The sequence below is a fragment of the Somniosus microcephalus genome, chromosome 34 (assembly GCF_052327205.1).
Source record: "Somniosus microcephalus isolate GS21.2 chromosome 34, FLI_Smic_1.0, whole genome shotgun sequence".
NCBI lineage: Eukaryota > Metazoa > Chordata > Chondrichthyes > Squaliformes > Somniosidae > Somniosus > Somniosus microcephalus.
The window spans coordinates 306,924-327,241 of NC_141020.1; the positions used below are offsets into that span (position 1 = coordinate 306,924).

Genomic DNA, 20,318 nt, shown 5'->3' on the forward strand with positions numbered 1-20,318 from the left:
AGAGGGGGGGGGGAGGAGGAGAGGGGGGGGGGAGGAGGAGAGGGGGGGGGAGGAGGAGAGGGGGGGGGGAGGAGGAGAGGGGGGGGGGAGGAGGAGAGGGGGGGGAGGAGGAGAGGGGGGGGGAGGAGGAGAGGGGGGGGAGGAGGAGAGGGGGGGGGAGGAGGAGAGGGGGGGGGAGGAGGAGAGGGGGGGGGAGGAGGAGAGGGGGGGGGAGGAGGAGAGGGGGGGGGAGGAGGAGAGGGGGGGGGAGGAGGAGAGGGGGGGGGGAGGAGGAGAGGGGGGGGGAGGAGGAGAGGGGGGGAGGAGGAGGAGAGGGGGGGGGAGGAGGAGAGGGGGGGAGGAGGAGAGGGGGGGAGGAGGAGAGGGGGGGAGGAGGAGAGGGGGGGGGGGAGGAGGAGAGGGGGGGAGGAGGAGGAGGGGGGGGGGGAGGAGGAGGGGGGGGGGAGGAGGAGGGGGGGGGGGAGGAGGAGGGGGGGGGGGAGGAGGAGGGGGGGGGGGAGGAGGAGGGGGGGGGGGGAGGAGGAGAGGGGGGGGGGGAGGAGGAGAGGGGGGGGGGGGAGAGGAGGAGAGGGGGGGGGGGAGGAGGAGAGGGGGGGGGGAGGAGGAGAGGGGGGGGGAGGAGGAGAGGGGGGGGGAGGAGGAGAGGGGGGGGGAGGAGGAGAGGGGGGGGGAGGAGGAGAGAGGGGGGGGGAGGAGGAGAGGGGGGGGGAGGAGGAGAGGGGGGGGGAGGAGGAGAGGGGGGGGGAGGAGGAGAGGGGGGGGGAGGAGGAGAGGGGGGGGGAGGAGGAGAGGGGGGGGGAGGAGGAGAGGGGGGGGGAGGAGGAGAGGGGGGGGGAGGAGGAGAGGGGGGGGGAGGAGGAGAGGGGGGGGGGAGGAGGAGAGGGGGGGGGAGGAGGAGAGGGGGGGGAGGAGGAGAGGGGGGGGGAGGAGGAGAGGGGGGGGGAGGAGGAGAGAGGGGGGGGGAGGAGGAGAGGGGGGGGGAGGAGGAGAGGGGGGGGGAGGAGGAGAGGGGGGGGAGGAGGAGGAGAGGGGGGGGGAGGAGGAGAGGGGGGGGAGGAGGAGAGGGGGGGGAGGAGGAGAGAGGGGGGGGGGAGGAGGAGAGGGGGGGGGGAGGAGGAGAGGGGGGGGGGGAGGAGGAGAGAGGGGGGGGGGAGGAGGAGAGGGGGGGGGGAGGAGGAGAGGGGGGGGGGAGGAGGAGAGGGGGGGGAGGAGGAGAGGGGGGGAGGAGGAGAGGGGGGGAGGAGGAGAGGGGGGGAGAGGAGGAGAGGGGGGGAGGAGGAGAGGGGGGGGAGGAGGAGAGGGGGGGAGGAGGAGAGGGGGGGAGGAGGAGAGGGGGGGAGGAGGAGAGGGGGGGAGGAGGAGAGGGGGGGAGGAGGAGAGGGGGGGAGGAGGAGAGGGGGGGAGGAGGAGAGGGGGGGAGGAGGAGAGGGGGGGAGGAGGAGAGGGGGGGAGGAGGAGAGGGGGGGAGGAGGAGAGGGGGGGGAGGAGGAGAGGGGGGGAGGAGGAGAGGGGGGGAGGAGGAGAGGGGGGGAGGAGGAGAGGGGGGGAGGAGGAGAGAGGGGGGGAGGAGGAGAGGGGGGAGGAGGAGAGGGGGGGAGAGGAGGAGAGGGGGGGGAGGAGGAGAGGGGGGGAGGAGGAGAGGGGGGGAGGAGGAGAGGGGGGGAGGAGGAGAGGGGGGGAGGAGGAGAGGGGGGGGGAGGAGGAGAGGGGGGGAGGAGGAGAGGGGGGGGGAGGAGGAGAGGGGGGGAGGAGGAGAGGGGGGGAGGAGGAGAGGGGGGGAGGAGGAGAGGGGGGGAGGAGGAGAGGGGGGGAGGAGGAGAGGGGGGGAGGAGGAGAGGGGGGGGAGGAGGAGAGGGGGGGGAGGAGGAGAGGGGGGGAGGAGGAGAGGGGGGGAGGAGGAGAGGGGGGGGAGGAGGGAGAGGGGGGGAGGAGGAGAGGGGGGGAGGAGGAGAGGGGGGGGAGGAGGAGAGGGGGGAGGAGGAGGAGAGGGGGGGAGGAGGAGAGGGGGGGGGAGGAGGAGAGGGGGGGGAGGAGGAGAGGGGGGGGAGGAGGAGAGGGGGGGAGGAGGAGAGGGGGGGAGGAGGAGAGGGGGGGAGGAGGAGAGGGGGGGAGGAGGAGAGGGGGGGAGGAGGAGAGGGGGGGAGGAGGAGAGGGGGGGAGGAGGAGAGGGGGGGAGGAGGAGAGGGGGGGAGGAGGAGAGGGGGGGAGGAGGAGAGGGGGGGAGGAGGAGAGGGGGGGAGGAGGAGAGGGGGGGAGGAGGGAGAGGGGGAGGAGGAGAGGGGGGGAGGAGGAGAGGGGGGGAGGAGGAGAGGGGGGGGAGGAGGAGAGGGGGGGAGGAGAGGAGAGGGGGGGAGGAGGAGAGGGGGGGAGGAGGAGAGGGGGGGAGGAGGAGGAGGGGGGGGAGGAGGAGAGGGGGGGAGGAGGAGAGGGGGGGAGGAGGAGAGGGGGGGAGGAGGAGAGGGGGGGGGAGGAGAGGGGGGGAGGAGGAGGAGAGGGGGAGGAGGAGGAGGGGGGGGAGGAGGAGAGGGGGGGGAGGAGGAGAGGGGGGGAGGAGGAGAGGGGGGGGAGGAGGAGAGGGGGGGAGGAGGAGAGGGGGGGGGAGGAGGAGAGGGGGGGGGGAGGGAGGAGAGGGGGGGGGGGGGGAGAGAGGGAGGGAGGGAGGGAGGGAGGGGGGGGAGGAGAGGGAAGTTTACGCTGAGCTTCCGTGAGACAATGCCAGAGGCCGCAGACGGTGAGGTCTGAGTGGGAGTGGAATGGTGAATTGAAATGACAGGCGACCGGAAGCTCGGTCACCCTTGTGGACTGAACGGAGGTGTTCCGCAAAGCGGTCACCCAATCTGTGTTTGGTCTCCCCAATGTAGAGGAGACCGCATTGAGCATTGTTACTTTAAAACAATTTGCTGGTATAAAAAGAAGTCAAGTGCCTTTAGACACAAACGACTTGCAGTAATGCAGTGGAGGTTCATGGGCCATGAAACAGGCAACAATGCCCTTCATCATGTTAAAACATGCTCTACTGAACCGAATAGATGGACACAAACCGACTAGATATGCAGGGACTTAGAATACATGTCCGTTATAAGCAGGCTGTAGTGAAGATTGTCCCCCCCATCCCAACACTTCCTTAGGACAGCACCAATGATGATTAGAGTTAAAATATTAGTTCAACATTAATTGGCTCTAAATATGCTTTTGAACAACATTAGGAGCCATGCTCCTCCCGAGAGGTCAGTCTATTTTCACGTTAAAGCCCTGTATTGAGAGCATTAGACAGAGGAAGGTGCAGCCACTGCTGTTACTAGCTTCTTCACTGCTGACTTCACTACAACTAAGAAAATGAAGAGCATTGAAGAGGATATGAACAATTCCCTGGTAGGAAAAGCATGCATCAGGTGTGTAGAGTGACCCAGTGAACAAGTTCCCCCACACAAGTCAGAAAGGCTCATTACCAGCCTGCTGTTTGAACAGATGAAAGCTTGCTTTAAAACCCTGTTAGTTGCATTGGAGATTTGATGCCATGTCCTCTGGTTTAAACAGATTATTCCCATCTTCCCCAGTGGGAACGCCAGAGGAAATTAACACATGCACTTACCTTCAGCTAGAGTGGCAGAAGATTTCACAGCTGGACTGCGAGTCCATGCCCCCTTAGTGTTTCTCCTCAGTCTCTCTGTGGAAGAGGACATGGTGCAGTTTAGAAAGCAGAGCCCAACAGAGATTCATCCGAGAGAGCGGAGAGTCGGCAGAGCTGCGAGGGAGCACCAGAGGCTTACCAATCCAGGTTCCGGGAGAGGGAAGCAAAAAGTAACCCAAGTGTGATATCACCAGGAAGCAGATAAGTGATTGGCTGGTGAGTATTTCTCTCTCCTTTACATTACAAGCTTAAATTCTGCGGTTTATATTTTCTTGGGTCTCTGTGGTGTCGTGGGGACAGTTGGTAAATAAGCACCCTAGAGTATATCTTTAACTGGTGGTATTGAATTAATTTAAAATTAAAGGGATAAGTCATGCCAGGAGAGCCCAGCCCCGTGTTATGCTCCTCTTGCTCTATGTGGGAATTCAGGGATGCTGCCAGTGTCCCTGACGACCACGTGTGCCAGAAATGCATCCAGCTGCAGCTACTAACAGGCCATTATGGAGGCGCTGGAGCTGCGGATGGATGGGTTGTGGAGCATTCACGATGCTGAGAGGGTCGTGGATTACACGTTTGATGAGTTGGTCACGCCACAGGGTAGGGTTGCACAAGCAGAAGGGAAATGGGTGACCACCAGGCAGAGCAATAGAAGCAGGCAGGTAGTGCAGGTGACCCCTGTGGCCATCCCCCTTTCAAACAGGTATACCAGTTTGGATACTGTTGAGGGGGGGGGGGGGGGGGGATGACTCACCAGGGGAAGGCAGCAGCAGCAGCCAACTTCCTGGCACCAGGGGTGCTTCTGCTGCTCAGGAAGGGAGGAAAAAGAGTGGGAGAGCAATAGTGGTAGGGGATTCTATCGTAAGGGGAACAGCTAGGCATTTGTAGCCGTAGACGCAACTCCAGGATGGTTTGTTGCCTCCCTGGTGCCAGGGTCAAGGATGTCACTGAACGGCTGCAGGGCATTCTGAAGGGGGAGGGTGAACAGGCAGAGGTTGTGGTTCACATTGGGACCAACGACATAGGTAGGAAGAGGGATGAGGTCCTGCAGCAAGAATTTAGGGAGCTAGGTAGCAGATTAAAGAGTAGGACCTCAAAGGTTGTAATCTCTGGATTAATCCTGGTGCCACATGCTAGTGAGTATAGGAATAGGAGAATAGAGCAGATGAATGCGTGGCTAAAGAGTTGGTGCAGGAGGGAGGGCTTTAGTTTCCTGGATCACTGGGCCTGCTTCTGGGGAAGGTGGGACTTGTACAAGTGTTTACAGGATGGTTTCCTGGACCAATATGTCGAGGAACCAACCAGAGATCAGGCCATCTTAGACTGGGTATTATGTAATGAGAAAGGATTCGTTAGCAATCTTGTTGTACGAGGCCCCTTGGGTCGGAGCGATCATATGATCGAATTCTTCATTAAGATGGAGAATGAAGTAGTTGACTCAGAGACAAGGGTCCTCAATTTAAATAAAGGAAACTACGATGGTCTGAGGAGCGAGTTGGGTAGGATTGATTGGGGAATGGCACTCAAAGGGTTGATGGTGGATAGGCAATGGCAAACATTCAAAGACTGAATGGATGAGCTACAGAATTTGTTCATCCCAGTTTGGCATAAAAATAAAACAAAAAAGGTGACTCAACCGTGGCTAACAAGGGAAATTAGGGATAGCATAAGATCCAAGGACAGGACATATAAATTGGCTAGAAAAGCAATAATCCTGAGGATTGGGAGCAGTTTAGGAGGCAAAGGAGGACAAAGGGATTAATTAAGAAAGGGAAAATAGAATATGAGTGTAAGCTAGCTTAGGACATAAAAACTGAAAGCTTTTATAGATACGTGAAGAGAAAAAGAATGGTGAAGTCAAGTGTAGGTCCCTTACAGTCAGAATCAGGGGAATTTATAATGGGAAACAAGGAAATGGCAGACCAACTAAACACATACTTTGGTTGTGTCTTCACAAAGGAGGACACAAATAACCTCCCAGAGATGCCGGGGAACATAGCGTCTAATGAGAGGGAGGAACTGAAAGAAATCAGTATTTGTAGGGAAATGGTGTTAGGAAAATTGAGGGACTGAAGGCAGATAAATCCCCAGGGCCTGATGGTCTACATCCCAGGGTACTTAAGGAAGTGGCCCGAGAGATAGTAGATGCATTACTGGTCATCTTCCAGAACTTGATACTCTGGAACGGTACCCATGGATTGGAGGGTAGCTAATGTTACCCCACTATTCAAACAAGGTGGTAGAGAAAAAGTGGGGAATTATAGACCGGTAAGCCTGACATCAGTAGTGGGTAAAATGCTAGAGTCTATTATAAAAGATGTAATAGCAGAGCACTTGGAAAGCAGTGACAGGATCAGACAAAGTCAACATGGATTTACAAAAGGTAAATCATGCTTGACTAATCTACTGGAATTTTTTGAGGATGTAACTGGTAAAATAGATAAGGGAGAACTAGTGGATGTGGTGTATTTGGACTTTCAGAAGGCTTTCGATAAGGTCCCGCATAAGAGATTAGCGTGCAAAATTAAGGCACATGGAATTGGGGGCAAGGTATTTAAAGGGAACCTTGGATGACAAGGGATATACAAAACTGCATTAGAAATAAAAGGGGGGCTTTTGGCAGTTACAAAAGACTAAAGACGGAAGAAGCCCTAGAGGAGTATAAAAAGTGCAGGGGCATACTTAAAAAAGAAATTAGGAGGGCGAGGAGGGGCCATGAAATAACACTGGCGAGCAAAATAAAGGAAAATCCTAAGATGTTTTATAAGTATATTAAGGGCAAGAGGATAACCAGGGAAAGGGTAGGGCCCATTAGGGACCAAAGTGGCAATCTGTGTGTAGAGCCAGATGATGTAGGCGGGGTTTTAAATGAATTTTTTGCATCTGTGTTCACTATGGAGAGAGAGAGACAATGCAGACATAGAAATCGGGCAAGGGGACTGTGACATACTTGAACATATTAGCATCGAGAGGGAGGAGGTGCTAGCGGTTTTAGCAGGCCAAAAAGTGGATAAATCCCCAGGCCCGGACGAGATGTATCCCAGGCTGCTGTGGGAGGCAAAGGAGGAGATTGCAGGGGCTCTGACACAAATTTTCAGAACCTCTCTGGCCACAGGGGATGTACCAGAGGACTGGAGAACAGCTAACGTAGTACCATTATACAAGAAGGGTAGCAGGGATAAACCAGGGAATTACAGGCCAGTGAGCCTAACATCTGTGGTAGGGAAATTATTGGAAAAAATTCTGAGGGACAAAATTAGTCTCCACTTGGATAGGCAAGGATTAATCGGGGATAGTCAGCATGGCTTTGTCAAGGGTAAATCATGTCTGACAAATCTGATTGAATTTTTCGAGGGGGTGACTAGGGGGGTGGATGAGGGAAATGCTGTGGATGTGGTTTACATGGACTTCAGTAAAGCTTTTGACAAAGTCCCGCATAGGAGACTGGTCAAGAAGGTAAGAGCCCATGGGATCCAGGGTGCCTTGGCGCGTTGGATCCTAAACTGGCTGAGTGGCAGGAGGCAGAGGGTGATGATCGAAGGATGCTTTTGTGACTGGAAGCCTGTGTCCAGTGGGGTACCTCAGGGATCGGTGCTGGGTCCCTTGTTGTTTGTGATCTACATAAATGATTTGGATGAGAATGTAAAAGGTATGATCAGTAAGTTCGCAGATGACACGAAAATTGGTGGGGTGGTAAATTGCGAGGAGGAAAGCCTCAGGCTACAGGAAGATATAAACGGGTTGGTCAGATGGGCGGAAAAGTGGCAAATGGAATTTAACCCTGAAAAGTGCGAGGTGATGCATTTTGGACAGACAAATAAGGCAAGGGAATACACAATGAGTGGTAGGACCCTAGGAAGTACAGAGGGTCAGAGGGACCTTGGTGTACATGTACATAGATCTCTGAAGGCAGCGGAACAGGTAGATAAGGTGGTTAAAAAGGCATATGGGATACCTGCCTTCATTAGCCGAGGCATAGAATATAAGAGCAGGGAGGTTATGATGGAGCTGTACAAAACGCTGGTGAGGCCACAGCTGGAGTACTGTGTGCAGTTCTGGTCGCCTCACTATAGGAAGGATGTGATTGCTTTGGAGAGGGTGCAGAGAAGATTCACCAGGATGTTACCTGGGATGGAGCGCCTCAGCTATGAAGAAAGACTAAACAGGCTGGGGTTGTTTTCCTTGGAGCAAAGAAGGCTGAGGGGGGACCTGATTGAGGCATACAAAATGATGAGGGGCATAGATAGGGTAGATAAAGAGGAACTTTTCCCCTTAGTAGGGGGGTCAATAACAAGGGGGCATAGATTCAGGGTAAGGGGCAGGAGATTTAGAGGGGACTTGAGGAGGAACTTTTTCACCCAGAGGGTGGTTGGAATCTGGAACTCACTGCCTAAAAGGGTGGTAGAGGCAGGAACCCTCACAACATTCAAGAAGCATTTGGATGAGCACTTGAAATGCCATTGCATACAAGGCTATGGACCAAATGCTGGAAAATGGGATTAGACTGGACAGGGATGGATGGGCGGCGCAGACACGATGGGCCGAAGGGCCTCTTTCTGTGCTGTAAAACTCTATGACTATTGACTTGGATAGAGAACTGGTTGGCAGACAAAGCAAAGAGTTGGAATAAACAGGTCATTTTCTGAGTGGCAGGCAGTGACTAGTGGGGTACCGCAGGGATCGGTCCTAGGACCCCAGCTGTTCACAATACATATTAATGATCTGGACGAGGGAATTGGATGTAATATCTCCAAGTTTGCAGATGACAGTGAGGAGGATGTCGTGAAACTCTAGTACGATTTGGACAGGTTGGGTGATTGGGCAGAAACATGGCAAATGCACTATAATGTGGATAAATGTGAGGTTATCCACTTTGGTGGCAAAAACAGGAAGGCAGATTATTTGAATGGCAATAGATTGGGAGAAGGGGAAGCGCAGAGAGACCTGGGTGTTCTTGTGCACCAGTCGCTGAAGGCAAGCATGCAGGTGCAGCAGGCAGTTAAGGCGGCAAATGGTATGTTGGCCTTCGTAGCAAGAGGGTTCAAGAACAAGGATGTCTTGCTGCAGTTGTACAGGGCCTTGGTGAGACCGCACCTTGAGTATTGTGTGCAGTTTTGGTCACCTTACCTGAGGAAGGACGTTCTTGCCATGGAGGGAGTGCAGCGAAGATTCACCAGGCTGATACCTGGGATGGCAGGAATGACGTATGAGAGATTGTGTCGACTGGGCTTATACTCACTGGAGTTTAGAAGATTGAGGGGGGATCTCATTGAAACCTATAAAATTCTGTCAGGTCTGGACAGACTAGATGCAGGAAGGATGTTTCTGATGGCCGGAGAGTCCAGAACCAGGGGTCATAGTCTAAGGATAAGGGGTAAGCCATTTAGGACTGAAATGGGGAGGAATTTCTTCACCCAGAGAGTGGTGAACCGGTGGAATTCTCTGCCACACAGGGCAGTGGAGGCCAGTTCATTAAAGATGTTCAAGAAAGAGTTGGATATATTTCTTGAGGCTAAAGGGATCAAGGGATATGGGGAGAAGGCAGGGACAGGGTACGGAATTTGGATGATCAGCCATGATCTCATTGAATGGCGGAGCAGGCTCGAAGATCCGAATGGCCTACTCCTGCTCCTATCTTCTATGTTTCTATGTGATCGCTCCGCCCCAAGGGGCCCTCGCACAAGATTGCTAATTAATCCCCTCATTACATAATACCCAATCTAAGATGGCCTGATCTCTAGTTGGTTCCTTGACATATTGGTCCAGGAAACCATCCCATATCCACTCCAGGAATTCCTCCTCCACAGTATTGTTACTAATTTGGTTAGCCCAATCTATGTAGATTAAAGTCACCCATGATAACTGCTGTGCCCTTACTGCACACATCTCTACTTTCCCATTTAATGCCATCCCCAATCTTAGCATTACTGTTTGGGGGTCGGTATACAACTCCCACTAACGTTTTCTGCCCCATGGTATTTCTCTGCTCTACCCATACAGATTCCACGTCAGAGCTAATATCCTTCCTTACTATTGTGTTAATCTCCCTATTTACTATGGCCATGTTTGATTTAAACCCTTGATTTCTCTGACTGCCACTTTTGCTTTTCTCCTTCCTGTCTTTTGCTTCCATCCTTGTTTCCCTTTCCTCTGTCTCCCTGCACAGGTTCCCAACCCCCTGCCATTTTAGTTTAAACCCTCCCCAACAGCACTAGCAAACACTCCCCCTAGGACATCAGTCCTGGTCCTGCCCAGGTGCAAACCGTGCAGTTTGTACTGGTCCCACCTCCCCCAGAACCAGTTCCAAAGTCCCAGGAATTTGAATCCCTCCCCCCTTGCACCATTCTTCTAGACACGTATTCATCTGAAATATCCCTCTATTTCTTCTGTCTAGCACGCGGCATTAGTAGCAATCCTGAGATTACTACCTTTGTGGTCCAATTTTTTTAATTTACCTCCTAACTCCCTATATTCAGCTTTTAGGATCTCATCACTACTGTTTCCTATCACTTAGCCAATTCCATATCTATGCTGCCACTGTCCTGTTTATTCCATGTGGGAATGTACCTCAACTGTACCCAAAATATTTCCTCTTTAAAAGCAGCCCATTGCTCCATTAGTTTCGCCTGCCAATCTTTGAATCCAGTTCACCCCTCCTCCTGCACCAGCAGCCCCTCGTGCACTGACACAGCAGCCATGCCCCCCGGCCACCCCAGCCCCACCAGCAAACCCCAGCTAGTCCCATTCCCCCGCCTTTTCCCCATAGCCCTGCAAATCTCTTCAGATACTTATCCAACTACCTTTTCAAAGCAGTGATTTAATCTGTCCCCACCACCCTTTCAGGCAGTGCATTCCACATCCTAACCACTCGCTGCGCAAAAAAGTTTTTCCTCATGTCGCCTTTGGCTCTTCTGCCAATCACCTTCAATCTGTGTCCTCTGGTTCTCGACCCTCCCGCCAATGGGAACAGTTTCTCTGTCCAGGCCCCTCATGATTTTGAGCATCTTATCAAATCTTCTCAACCTTCTCTGCTCCAAGGAGAACAACCCCAGCTTCCCCAGTCTATCCACGTAACTGGAGCCACTCATTCCTGGAACCATTCTTGTAAATCTTTTCTGCACCATCCAAGGCCTTCACATCCGTTCTACAGTGCGGTGCCCAGAATTGGACACAATACTCCAGTTGAGGCCGAACCATTTTTTTAAATAAAGGCTCATCATAATTCCCACACTTTTGTACTCCATACCTCTATTTATGAAGCCCAGAAGGCATCTTTTAGGATTGCAACAGCAGCCCCTCCCACACCACCCCTCGGGCAGGTTTGATTTTCCCCAGCGTTCTCCCCTACTCAGAGGGGGTGAGGAGAGAAGGAGAGAAGGAATATCTGTCATATTGGGCAGAAACAACAAAAACCCAAAGCAAACTCAATTGCTACTAAAGGATAGCAAACTGAGAAAAACCTTGACAATGTACAGACTTAGTGAACATAGCCTGGCGATCGAAAAAGGTAGACACAGGCAGACCCGGCTACCAAGAGAGGACAGGATATGCTCTCACTGCAGTCAGGGAGTGGTGGAGACAGAAGTGCACTTCCTCACAGCTTGTAGAAAATATCAGGGCATAAGGGAGAATTTCTACCCAAAATTCACAAAAATATGCCCAGAATTCAGAAATTTGAATGACTACCAAAAACTCCCATACTTACTAGGGGGGGGGAGAGAAATTGTGTAACACTGTGGAGTTTGCACATTCTCCCCGTGTTTGCGTGGGTTTCCTCCGGGTGCTCCGGTTTCCTCCCACAGTCCAAAGATGTGCGGGTTAGGTTGATTGGCCATGATAAATTGACCCTTAGTGTTAGGGGATTAAATACGTGGGGTTACATGTTGGTGTAGGGGTTACGGGGAATCGGGTGGGATATGTGTCGGTGCAGGCTCGATGGGCCGAAATGGCCTCTATCTGCATTGTGGGGTTTCTGTGATTTCTGTGACTAGCAGCACACTATGTTACAGCTTGCCATAAACAGAGGGACAACCACTAAATATAAGAAGAGTATATATAAATATATTTATACACTCAGGGATATATCTGTTTATACACTATGGATAGATCTGTATTTTTGTGTACAAACATGAATGTTTTTCGATGCTTTGGCAACATAAGATGTAACTGGTCATGCCAATAAAGCGATTTCAATTGAATTGGAGAGAGAGACAGAGAGAGAGAGAGAGAGAGAGACAGAGACAGAGACAGAGACAGAAACAGAAACAGAGACAGAGACAGAGACAGAGACACAGAGACAGAGAGAGAGAGACAGAGAGAGAGAGAGAGAGAGAGAGAGAGAGACCGTTCAAAGCAAAACAGCGGCCGGGGGATCGGAGCCAGAACAGCGCAGGAAAACCCGGGAACAGAGAGAGAGAGAGAGAGCAGAGCCCGAGCAGCAACCGGAGCACGGAGCCTGAAGCCGGAGAAAGGCCCGAGGAACCGGGCCGAGCGAGGCACCGGAGAGAAGGAGAGCGAGCAGCAACAGGAGTCGACCCAGACCGGGAGGAGCGGCCCGAGCCAGTCAAAGAGGCGAGTGGAGAGGTAGGGGTGCCGGATCGGGTCGGGCCTGGAGAGCGAGCAAGCCCGAGGCCTGAAACCCGAGAAACTCCAGGGTCGGAGAAACCCGAGAAACTCCGGGGTCGGAGAAACTCGGACAAACACCGGGCCGGGACAGCACAGCCGAGCCGAGGGGCTGGGGCCAGGGCAGAAGCCCGGAGAGAGCGTTGGGAGCTGAGAGCTGAGAGCGCGAAATTTGAACGAAGGGAAACGGCTGAAAGGAAAAAAGGAGCAAAGAGAGGTAACTGCACCTAGAGAGAGAGAGACGGAGCGAGAGAGCGTGAGAGAGAGAGAGAGAGAGAGGAGAGGAAACACCAGCTGGAGAGAAAAAGCCGGAGAAATAAGTTTTACCTAACTCTAGTTAAAGTTAGTTCGGAAAAAGTTTAATTTTATTTAAATTTAGCTCGAAAAAAAAAACCTGAAAAAAGAACAACAAACCCGCGAGGAAAAGTAATAGAAACCCGAGAGAAACGATAAACTACCCGAACCAACAGCCTGTGAGAAAAAGAGAAAGATAAACCTTTAAGAGCAGCTATATCAAAGATGAACCCCTGAAAAACTCCCAATTTTGGACCTAAAAGTGGGCTAAGGTGGAACACGACACAAAAAAGAGAAAAAAAAAAAAGTTATCTATCTGAGACAAAAAACAAACGACTACAATGAGCAGGGAAATGATATATCCTGAGCAATGCACAAAAAATAAAGCAAAGGAAAAATACAAGTACACAACACTAAAAAATAACCCAGAAATCCTCTACGTGGACTATACCACACACAAAGGGACTAAGCTGAAGAACAACCTCATATTCTACACCGAATACGTCACCTCCTGGAAGGAGATTTTACAAAAACACTACACATACGTCTCCAGTGAAGGTATTGGCAGTGGAGGCAGACTGAAAATATGTAAAGATGGAAACCTAGATAAAGATGACCCCCTGCTAACCATAAGCTACTACAACAAAAATAGAAAGATCATGATACAGGGGAATGTGGAAAATCTGGACACCTTCGAAAAGGAATTCCCCCAGTTGAAAACTAAGGCAGACACAAAGAGGACCAATGGACAGGAAGCAAAAGAGAGTCGAACAGAGGATGAGGAGAGCCAAGTGGAGGAAGAAGAAGAGAGACCAGCAGAGGAAAACACCTCCCTGTCCATCTCCACCCCCCCCACACCTCTCAACGAAAACAAAATGATGAAAGAGAATCTGGCCAAACTAGAACTTGATCTCAACGAATACAGAGAAACACTGGCCAAGAATTTGAAGGAGGAATTCAAACAGCTAAAAACGGAACACGAGTCCACCATCCACAAGCTGAGAAAGACCATAGAGGAGCAAAGAAATGAGATCAAAGAACTCCGTACTCAACTAAACAAAATGAAGGAGACCGTAGAAAGGCTCAGCAGGCAACACAAACCTCTTAAGGTCCAAAAACCTGAGGACACAAAAACAACACACACAAGGACACAGAACCCACCGGATGCCACCCCACACGAAGACACACCGAAAGCCACAAACCCCGCTCCAACCAGCCCTCAGTCGAGTCATGCCCAGACTACTGCTACCCAGTCCTCACACACAGGAACACAAAAACCGACAGATACCCCCCCAAACGAGGACACACCGAAAGCCCCAAACCCCGCTCCTGCCACACAACATATCCCAGAAACCCAGCCAACAACCAGCCACCAGGCGAGTCCTACCCAGACTACTGTTACCCAGTCTGAAAAACCAGCCCCTCAGGCGGTCCTGCTGACCGACTCCAACGGAAAGTTTCTGGACCCCCAGAGGCTGTTCCCAGACCATCAAGTCCTGAAAAAAATGGTGCAGCAACACAGGCCAAGCAATGAAGATCCTGAACAAAGAATCCCTTGGAAGCCCCAAATGGATTGTGATCCACACAGGCACGAACGACCTACGCACCCTACAGGAAGGCACGGCTTGGGCGGTGAGCAGGATGGCAGAAAAGGCCAGCAGGGAATTCCCCGAGGCGCGGATCGTGATCTCCACACTACTGCCCAGAAAGGACACCCCAGCCTATATAATCCACAACACCAACAGGGAGATCGACACGAGATGTTCTGTCCTCCCCAACGTCTCCCTGGCCCATCATCCAAACATCAACACAAGGGACCTCTGACGAAATACATCTACTCAAACAGCGGATGTGGGTCTTCGCAAGAAACCTCATAAACACTGCCAAAAGACGCAGCCCTCCCACCCCCCCTACCATTGGGAGCCCAAACAGGACCACCAATGTCCCCCACCCCCCTTTACAAAACCGACAACAGAACCGTGCTTTTATACCTGACCCAAGACCCCCCTCTAGACCACAGACTGTAGACCAAGAACTGAGAAAGATCATGACGATGCTGAACAGCCTGATAGAAAGCCGGAGAAATTATTAATATTGTTATTTATTATTATCATTACTGTTATCTTACCAGTATTATTACAATTATTAGATAGATATATGTGCATGCCTCATGAAATTTATACTAAATCACTTAGCATTATAGAAAATAGTGTTTCCACACTCATCCCACAAAATAGGTCCATTTTATTTCGTTTTATTGAACTATATAAATGCGCTCTTTCCACATAAGCTGCTGGAATATCCAGGGCCTCCGCTCCTCAACTTTTGGGATGAAGAGTGCAGACCCTGAATTCCTAAAAGCTATAAAAGACATTGATATAATTGTGTTAACAGAAACATGGTGCCAAAAGGACATGCCGACCCACTGTCCTCCAATGTACCATGAAATCATTGTGCCCTCAGTAAAGAACACTAAAACACGCAAGGGCAGAACCTCCGGGGGAATATTGGTGTGGTATAAGGGAGAACTGGACAAACACATCTCACCGGTAAAACAGGGGAAATCACACGTATGGCTAAAACTAGATAAAAATATAGGAATAGCAAAAAAAGATGTTTACTTATGTGCGATCTACATACCTCCAATAGATTCGCCATATTTCGAAGAGGAGTTATTTGATACTCTCCACATGGAAATCAGCCATTTCCAGGCCCAAGGAAAGGTGATAATATGTGGGGACCTAAATGCAAGGACCGGTTGTGAACCTGACTTCATAGACCCACAGGGAAACAACCATGTGTTTGGCCAGACCCCTTTAGATGTCACACCAGCCATCGCAAATCGGAACAACCTTGATCGTGAAATAAATAAAAGCGGTAGGGAGGTAGTGCAACTCTGCCGAGCCTTAGGCCTGTACATAGTTAATGGTAGGTTCAGAGGGGACTCCCTAGGGAGACTCACATACTCCTCAACTCTTGGGTCTAGTGTGGTGGACTATACAATCACTGACCTGGACCCCTGCGATATCAACGCATTCACTGTCAGGCAGCAATCCCCCCTCTCAGACCATAACCAAATAAATGTGTACCTTAAACTTTCTGCCCAAACTACAGACACAAAAAAGGAACACAGTAAGCTACATAAAATAAACCAGACATACAGATGGGCCCCAGACAGTGGAGATAAATTCATCACAGCACTAAATTCACCTGATCTCACAAGTAAAATTTCAAAATTTAAAGAAAATCTATATGAGATCACCAGAGATGGTGTAAACACGGCCATAGAGGATATAAACATGATCTTCCATGAGGCAGCTGTAAAAGCCGACCTCGTGAAACAGAAGAGGAAGCATCAAAAAAGACAAAATAAAAATATGAAATGGTTTGACCACGAATGCAAAAATGCCAGAAAAGACCTGAGAAAAATATCAAACCAAAAGCATCGGCAACCAAACAATCCGGACCTACGTACTAGATACAATGAAACCCTCAAAAGATATAAACACACCATTAGGAACAAAACACAAAACTATACCCACAAAATACTCGAAGAAATTGAAAACTCCACCAATCCAAAACAATTCTGGGAAATGTGGAATAACCTGAGTACAACACAATTGCAAGCATTACCAATCCAAGATGGCGACATCTGGAGAACACATTTTGAAAACCTCTACAAAGACATCCCAAAAAACAAAACAAATCCAAGTCAACATCAGGTCACAGAAAAACTCCACACATTAGAAGCAACAATTAAAGACAACCAAAACCCTCTAGACTCCCCAATCACATGGAAAGAACTGGCCACAAAAACAAAATCTCTCCACCTAAAGAAAGCCTGTGGCCCAGACAACATCAAAAATGAAATGCTAAAGTTCAGTAATATGGAGATGCAGGGTGCGATACTCAAACTATTCAACATCATATTACGCTCAGGCTGTTTTCCCGATATCTGGTGCCAAGGACTAATCTCCCCCATATATAAAAGTGGAAACAAATCAGACCCAAATAACTACCGCGGCATCTGTGTCAACAGTTGTCTAGGGAAGTTATTCTGCAGTATTCTAAATAGTAGATTACTTGATTTTCTTAACAAACATAATATCCTCAGAAAAAACCAAATAGGCTTTCTTCCAAAACACCGCACCGCCGACCATATCTATACCCTTCACACCCTCATCGAAAAACAAACACCAAACAAAAAATGGGAAAATATTCGCCTGTTTCATCGACTTCAAGAAAGCCTTTGACTCTATATGGCACGAAGGGCTCTATTATAAACTTCTTCAGTGTGGAATAGGGGGCAAAGTCTATGACCTTATTAAATCAATGTATCTGAAAAACAAATGCGGGGTCAAGATTGGAGACAAACGCACCGATTTCTTCACCCAGAGAAGAGGCGTCCGGCAGGGCTGCAATTTGAGCCCGACCCTGTTCAACATATACATAAATGAATTAGCAGACATGCTGGAGCAAAGCGAGTCACCAGGTCTCCGTCTCCTGGATGGAGAAGTGAAGTCCCTGTTCTATGCGGACGACCTGGTTCTGCTGTCTCCCACAGAACAGGGATTACAGCAACAACTAGACCTACTCGACAAATACTGCCAAAAATTGGGCTCTAACAGTAAATCTAAAGAAAACCAACATCATGATTTTTCAGAAAAGACCCAGATGTCAGGAAAACAAATACCAGTTTACCCTCAGTGATACCACTATAGGACACACTATGAGCTACACCTACCTTGGTCTAACTATTACAGCATCAGGGAGCTTCAGCATAGCAGTGAATGCACTAAAAGAAAAAGCCCGAAGAGCCCTATATGCAATAAAAAGAAAATTCTACAACATCCAAATCCCAATCAAAATCTGGCTCAAAATTTTTGACAGCATAATCCTGCCCATTGCACTGTACGGTAGTGAAGTATGGGGCCCGCTAAATCACCAAAGCTACACTAAATGGGAAAAACACACAATAGAAGCCCTACATGCAGAATTCTGCCGAAGCATCCTTCGCACCCAAAGAAAAACGCCAACAAATGCATGCAGAGCCGAACTAGGCAGATACCCACTGATAATAAACATCCAAAAACGAGCACTAAACTTCCTAAATCACCTCAAATCTAGCTCCCCAGACACCCTTCATTTCAAAGCCTTTCAGACCCAAGAGCTAAACCCAGAAAAGAGTCCCCTGAGTCAGCTGCTACGGAAACTAAGTACTCAGCCGGACCCTGACCAGCCCCAGACCAACACAGCCGTCCAAACACCAATCCGAGTGAACCAAATCATTAAACAATGCAAAGAAACCTACCTGGAACATTGGAACCAAATAACCGAAAGCCAAAGCAGATTAGAATGTTACCGGGCCCTAAAAAGAGAATATAAACTGGCAGACTACCTCACGACCATCAGAGACACAAAACAGAGACAGACCCTCACCAGGTACAGACTAAGCGACCACCAACTGGAAATTGAAAAAGGCAGATACAAGAAATCCTGGCAGCCTAGAGAGAATAGAATATGCGATCAATGTCTGGCTGGCGAGGTTGAAACAGAAATGCATTTCCTCCTAAAATGCGAAAAATTCAACACATCAAGAAACATATTATTCAACAAGCTAAGCCAAACAACCCCAGATTTCAAGGAATTGGATGATCTGTCAAAATTGAGATTAGTCCTAGGAGAAGGAGACAGACCATACCTTGGGGCCAAATATGTAACAACATGTCACAACCTGAGGACTGTTTAAAATTAATATTGAACGTACCAAATGAAGTACAAAGACTGTTTAAAATTAATATTGTTTAAAAGTAATATTGTATATACCCAACAAATGTCAAAATCGATTGACACCTACAGAATGTTGGAAAACTGTACCTTTTTGCTATGTAAGCTTTGGCAATATGGTTCTCTGTAAACTTTCATGCCAATAAAGCATTTGAACTGAAACTGAACTGAGAGACAGAGAGAGAGAGACAGAGAGAGAGAGACAGAGAGAGAGAGACAGAGAAATATTACTTTAAAACAGAAAACGCTGGAAAAACTCAGGCCAGGCAACATCCGTGGAGAGAGAAAGTCAACATTTCGGATCGAAACCTTCTACAGAACGGAGAGAAAAAAGGCAGGAAATGAAAGATTAAAAGGCAGTTTGGGGGCTGGGAAATGGGGGAGGGGATGAAAGAAGAGACTAAGATATTCAAGGTGAGACGAGATGGTAATAGGACAGGTCAAGAAACAGACAATGGCTCTAGATGAAGTGTGAAATGCACTGGCAGTGTGAGAGACAGCTGCCATGTGGGAGAGAGAACAAAAAGGAAAAGGCACAAACCAAAAGTGTGGATAAAATAATAGGGCCCGAGGCTATGATCTGAAATTGTTGAACTCGATAGCGAGTCCGGAAGGCTGTAAAGTGCTTAATCGGAAGATGAGGTGCTGTTCCTCGAGTTTACGCTGAGCTTCCGTGAGACAATGCAAGAGGCCGCAGACGGTGAGGTCGGAGTGGGAGTGGAATGGTGAATTGGAATGACAGGCGACCGGAAGCTCAGGGTCACCCTTACGGACTGAACGGAGGTGTTCCGCAAAGCGGTCACCCAATCTGCGTTTGGTCTCCCCAATGTAGAGGAGACCACATTGAGCATTGTTACTTTAAAACAATTTGCTGGTATAAAAAGAAGTCAAGTGCCTTTAGACACAAATGACTTGCAGTAATGCAGTGGAGGTTCATGGGCCATGAAACAGGCAATAGTGCCCTTCATCATGTTAAAACATGCTCTACTGAACCGAATAGATGGACACAAACCGACTAGATCTGCAGGGACTTAGAATACATGTCCGTTATAAGCAGGCTGTAGTGAAGATTGTCCCCCCATCCCAACACTTCCTTAGGACAGCACCAATGATGATTAGAGTTAAAATATTAGTTCAACATTAATTGTCTCTAAATATGCTTTTGAACAACATTAGGAGCCATGCTCCTCCCGAGAGGTCAGTCTATTTTCAGGTTAAAGCCCTGTATTGAGAGCATTAGACAGTACTTACTGGCTGCCGACTTCGCCGCTGCCAATTTCTCCTCCACCGACAACTTCTCGGCCGCCGCCAACTTCTCCTCGACCGCGGCCAACTTCTCCTTGGTCGCCGCCAACCTCTTGGCGGCGGCCAACTTCTTGGCCGCGGCCTTCTTCTTGGCATCCGCCGTCTTCTTCTTGGCATCCGCCGCCTTCTTGGCATCCGCCGCCGCCTTCTTCTTGGCATCCGCCGCCTTCTTCTTCTTGGCATCCGCCGCCGCCTTCTTCTTGGCAGCCGCCACCGCCTTCTTCTTGGCAGCCACCGCCTTCTTCTTGGCAGCCGCCTTCTTGGCCGCCGCCTTCTTGGCTGCAACTAAGAAAATGAAGAGCATTAAAGAGGAATGAACAATTCCCTGGTAGGAAAAGCATGCATCAGGTCTGTAGAGTGACCCAGTGAACAAGTTCCCCCACACAAGTCAGAAATGCTCATTACCAGCCTGCTGTTTGAACAGATGAAAGATTGTTTTAAAACCCTTTTAGTTGCATTGGAGATTTGATGCCATGTCCTCTGGTTTAAACAGATTATTCCCATCTTCCCCAGTGGGAACGCCAGAGGAAATTAACACATGCAGTTACCTTCAGCTAGAGTGGCAGAAGATTTCACAGCTGGACTGCGAGTCCATACCCCCTTAACATTTTTTGTCAGTCTCATTGTGGAAGAGGACATGGTGCAGTTTAGAAAGCAGAGCCCTAGAGATTCAGCAGAGTCG

General features: G+C 50.1%; 1 protein-coding gene across 1 annotated transcript in view; it reads right to left on the minus strand.

Moving 5' to 3' along the window:
- Nucleotides 1-3,266: 3,266 nt before the first annotated feature.
- Nucleotides 3,267-20,318, minus strand: part of LOC147096629 (uncharacterized) — a 29,491-nt gene continuing 12,439 nt past the window's right edge. Inside the window, exons 3-5 of the mRNA XM_085973125.1 lie at nucleotides 19,583-19,921; nucleotides 3,593-3,667; nucleotides 3,267-3,328 (exon numbers count right to left, since the gene is read on the minus strand). Coding sequence (XP_085829251.1) covers nucleotides 3,267-3,328; nucleotides 3,593-3,667; nucleotides 19,583-19,921 — 476 coding nt within the window. The remainder of the gene's footprint in view (nucleotides 3,329-3,592; nucleotides 3,668-19,582; nucleotides 19,922-20,318) is intronic.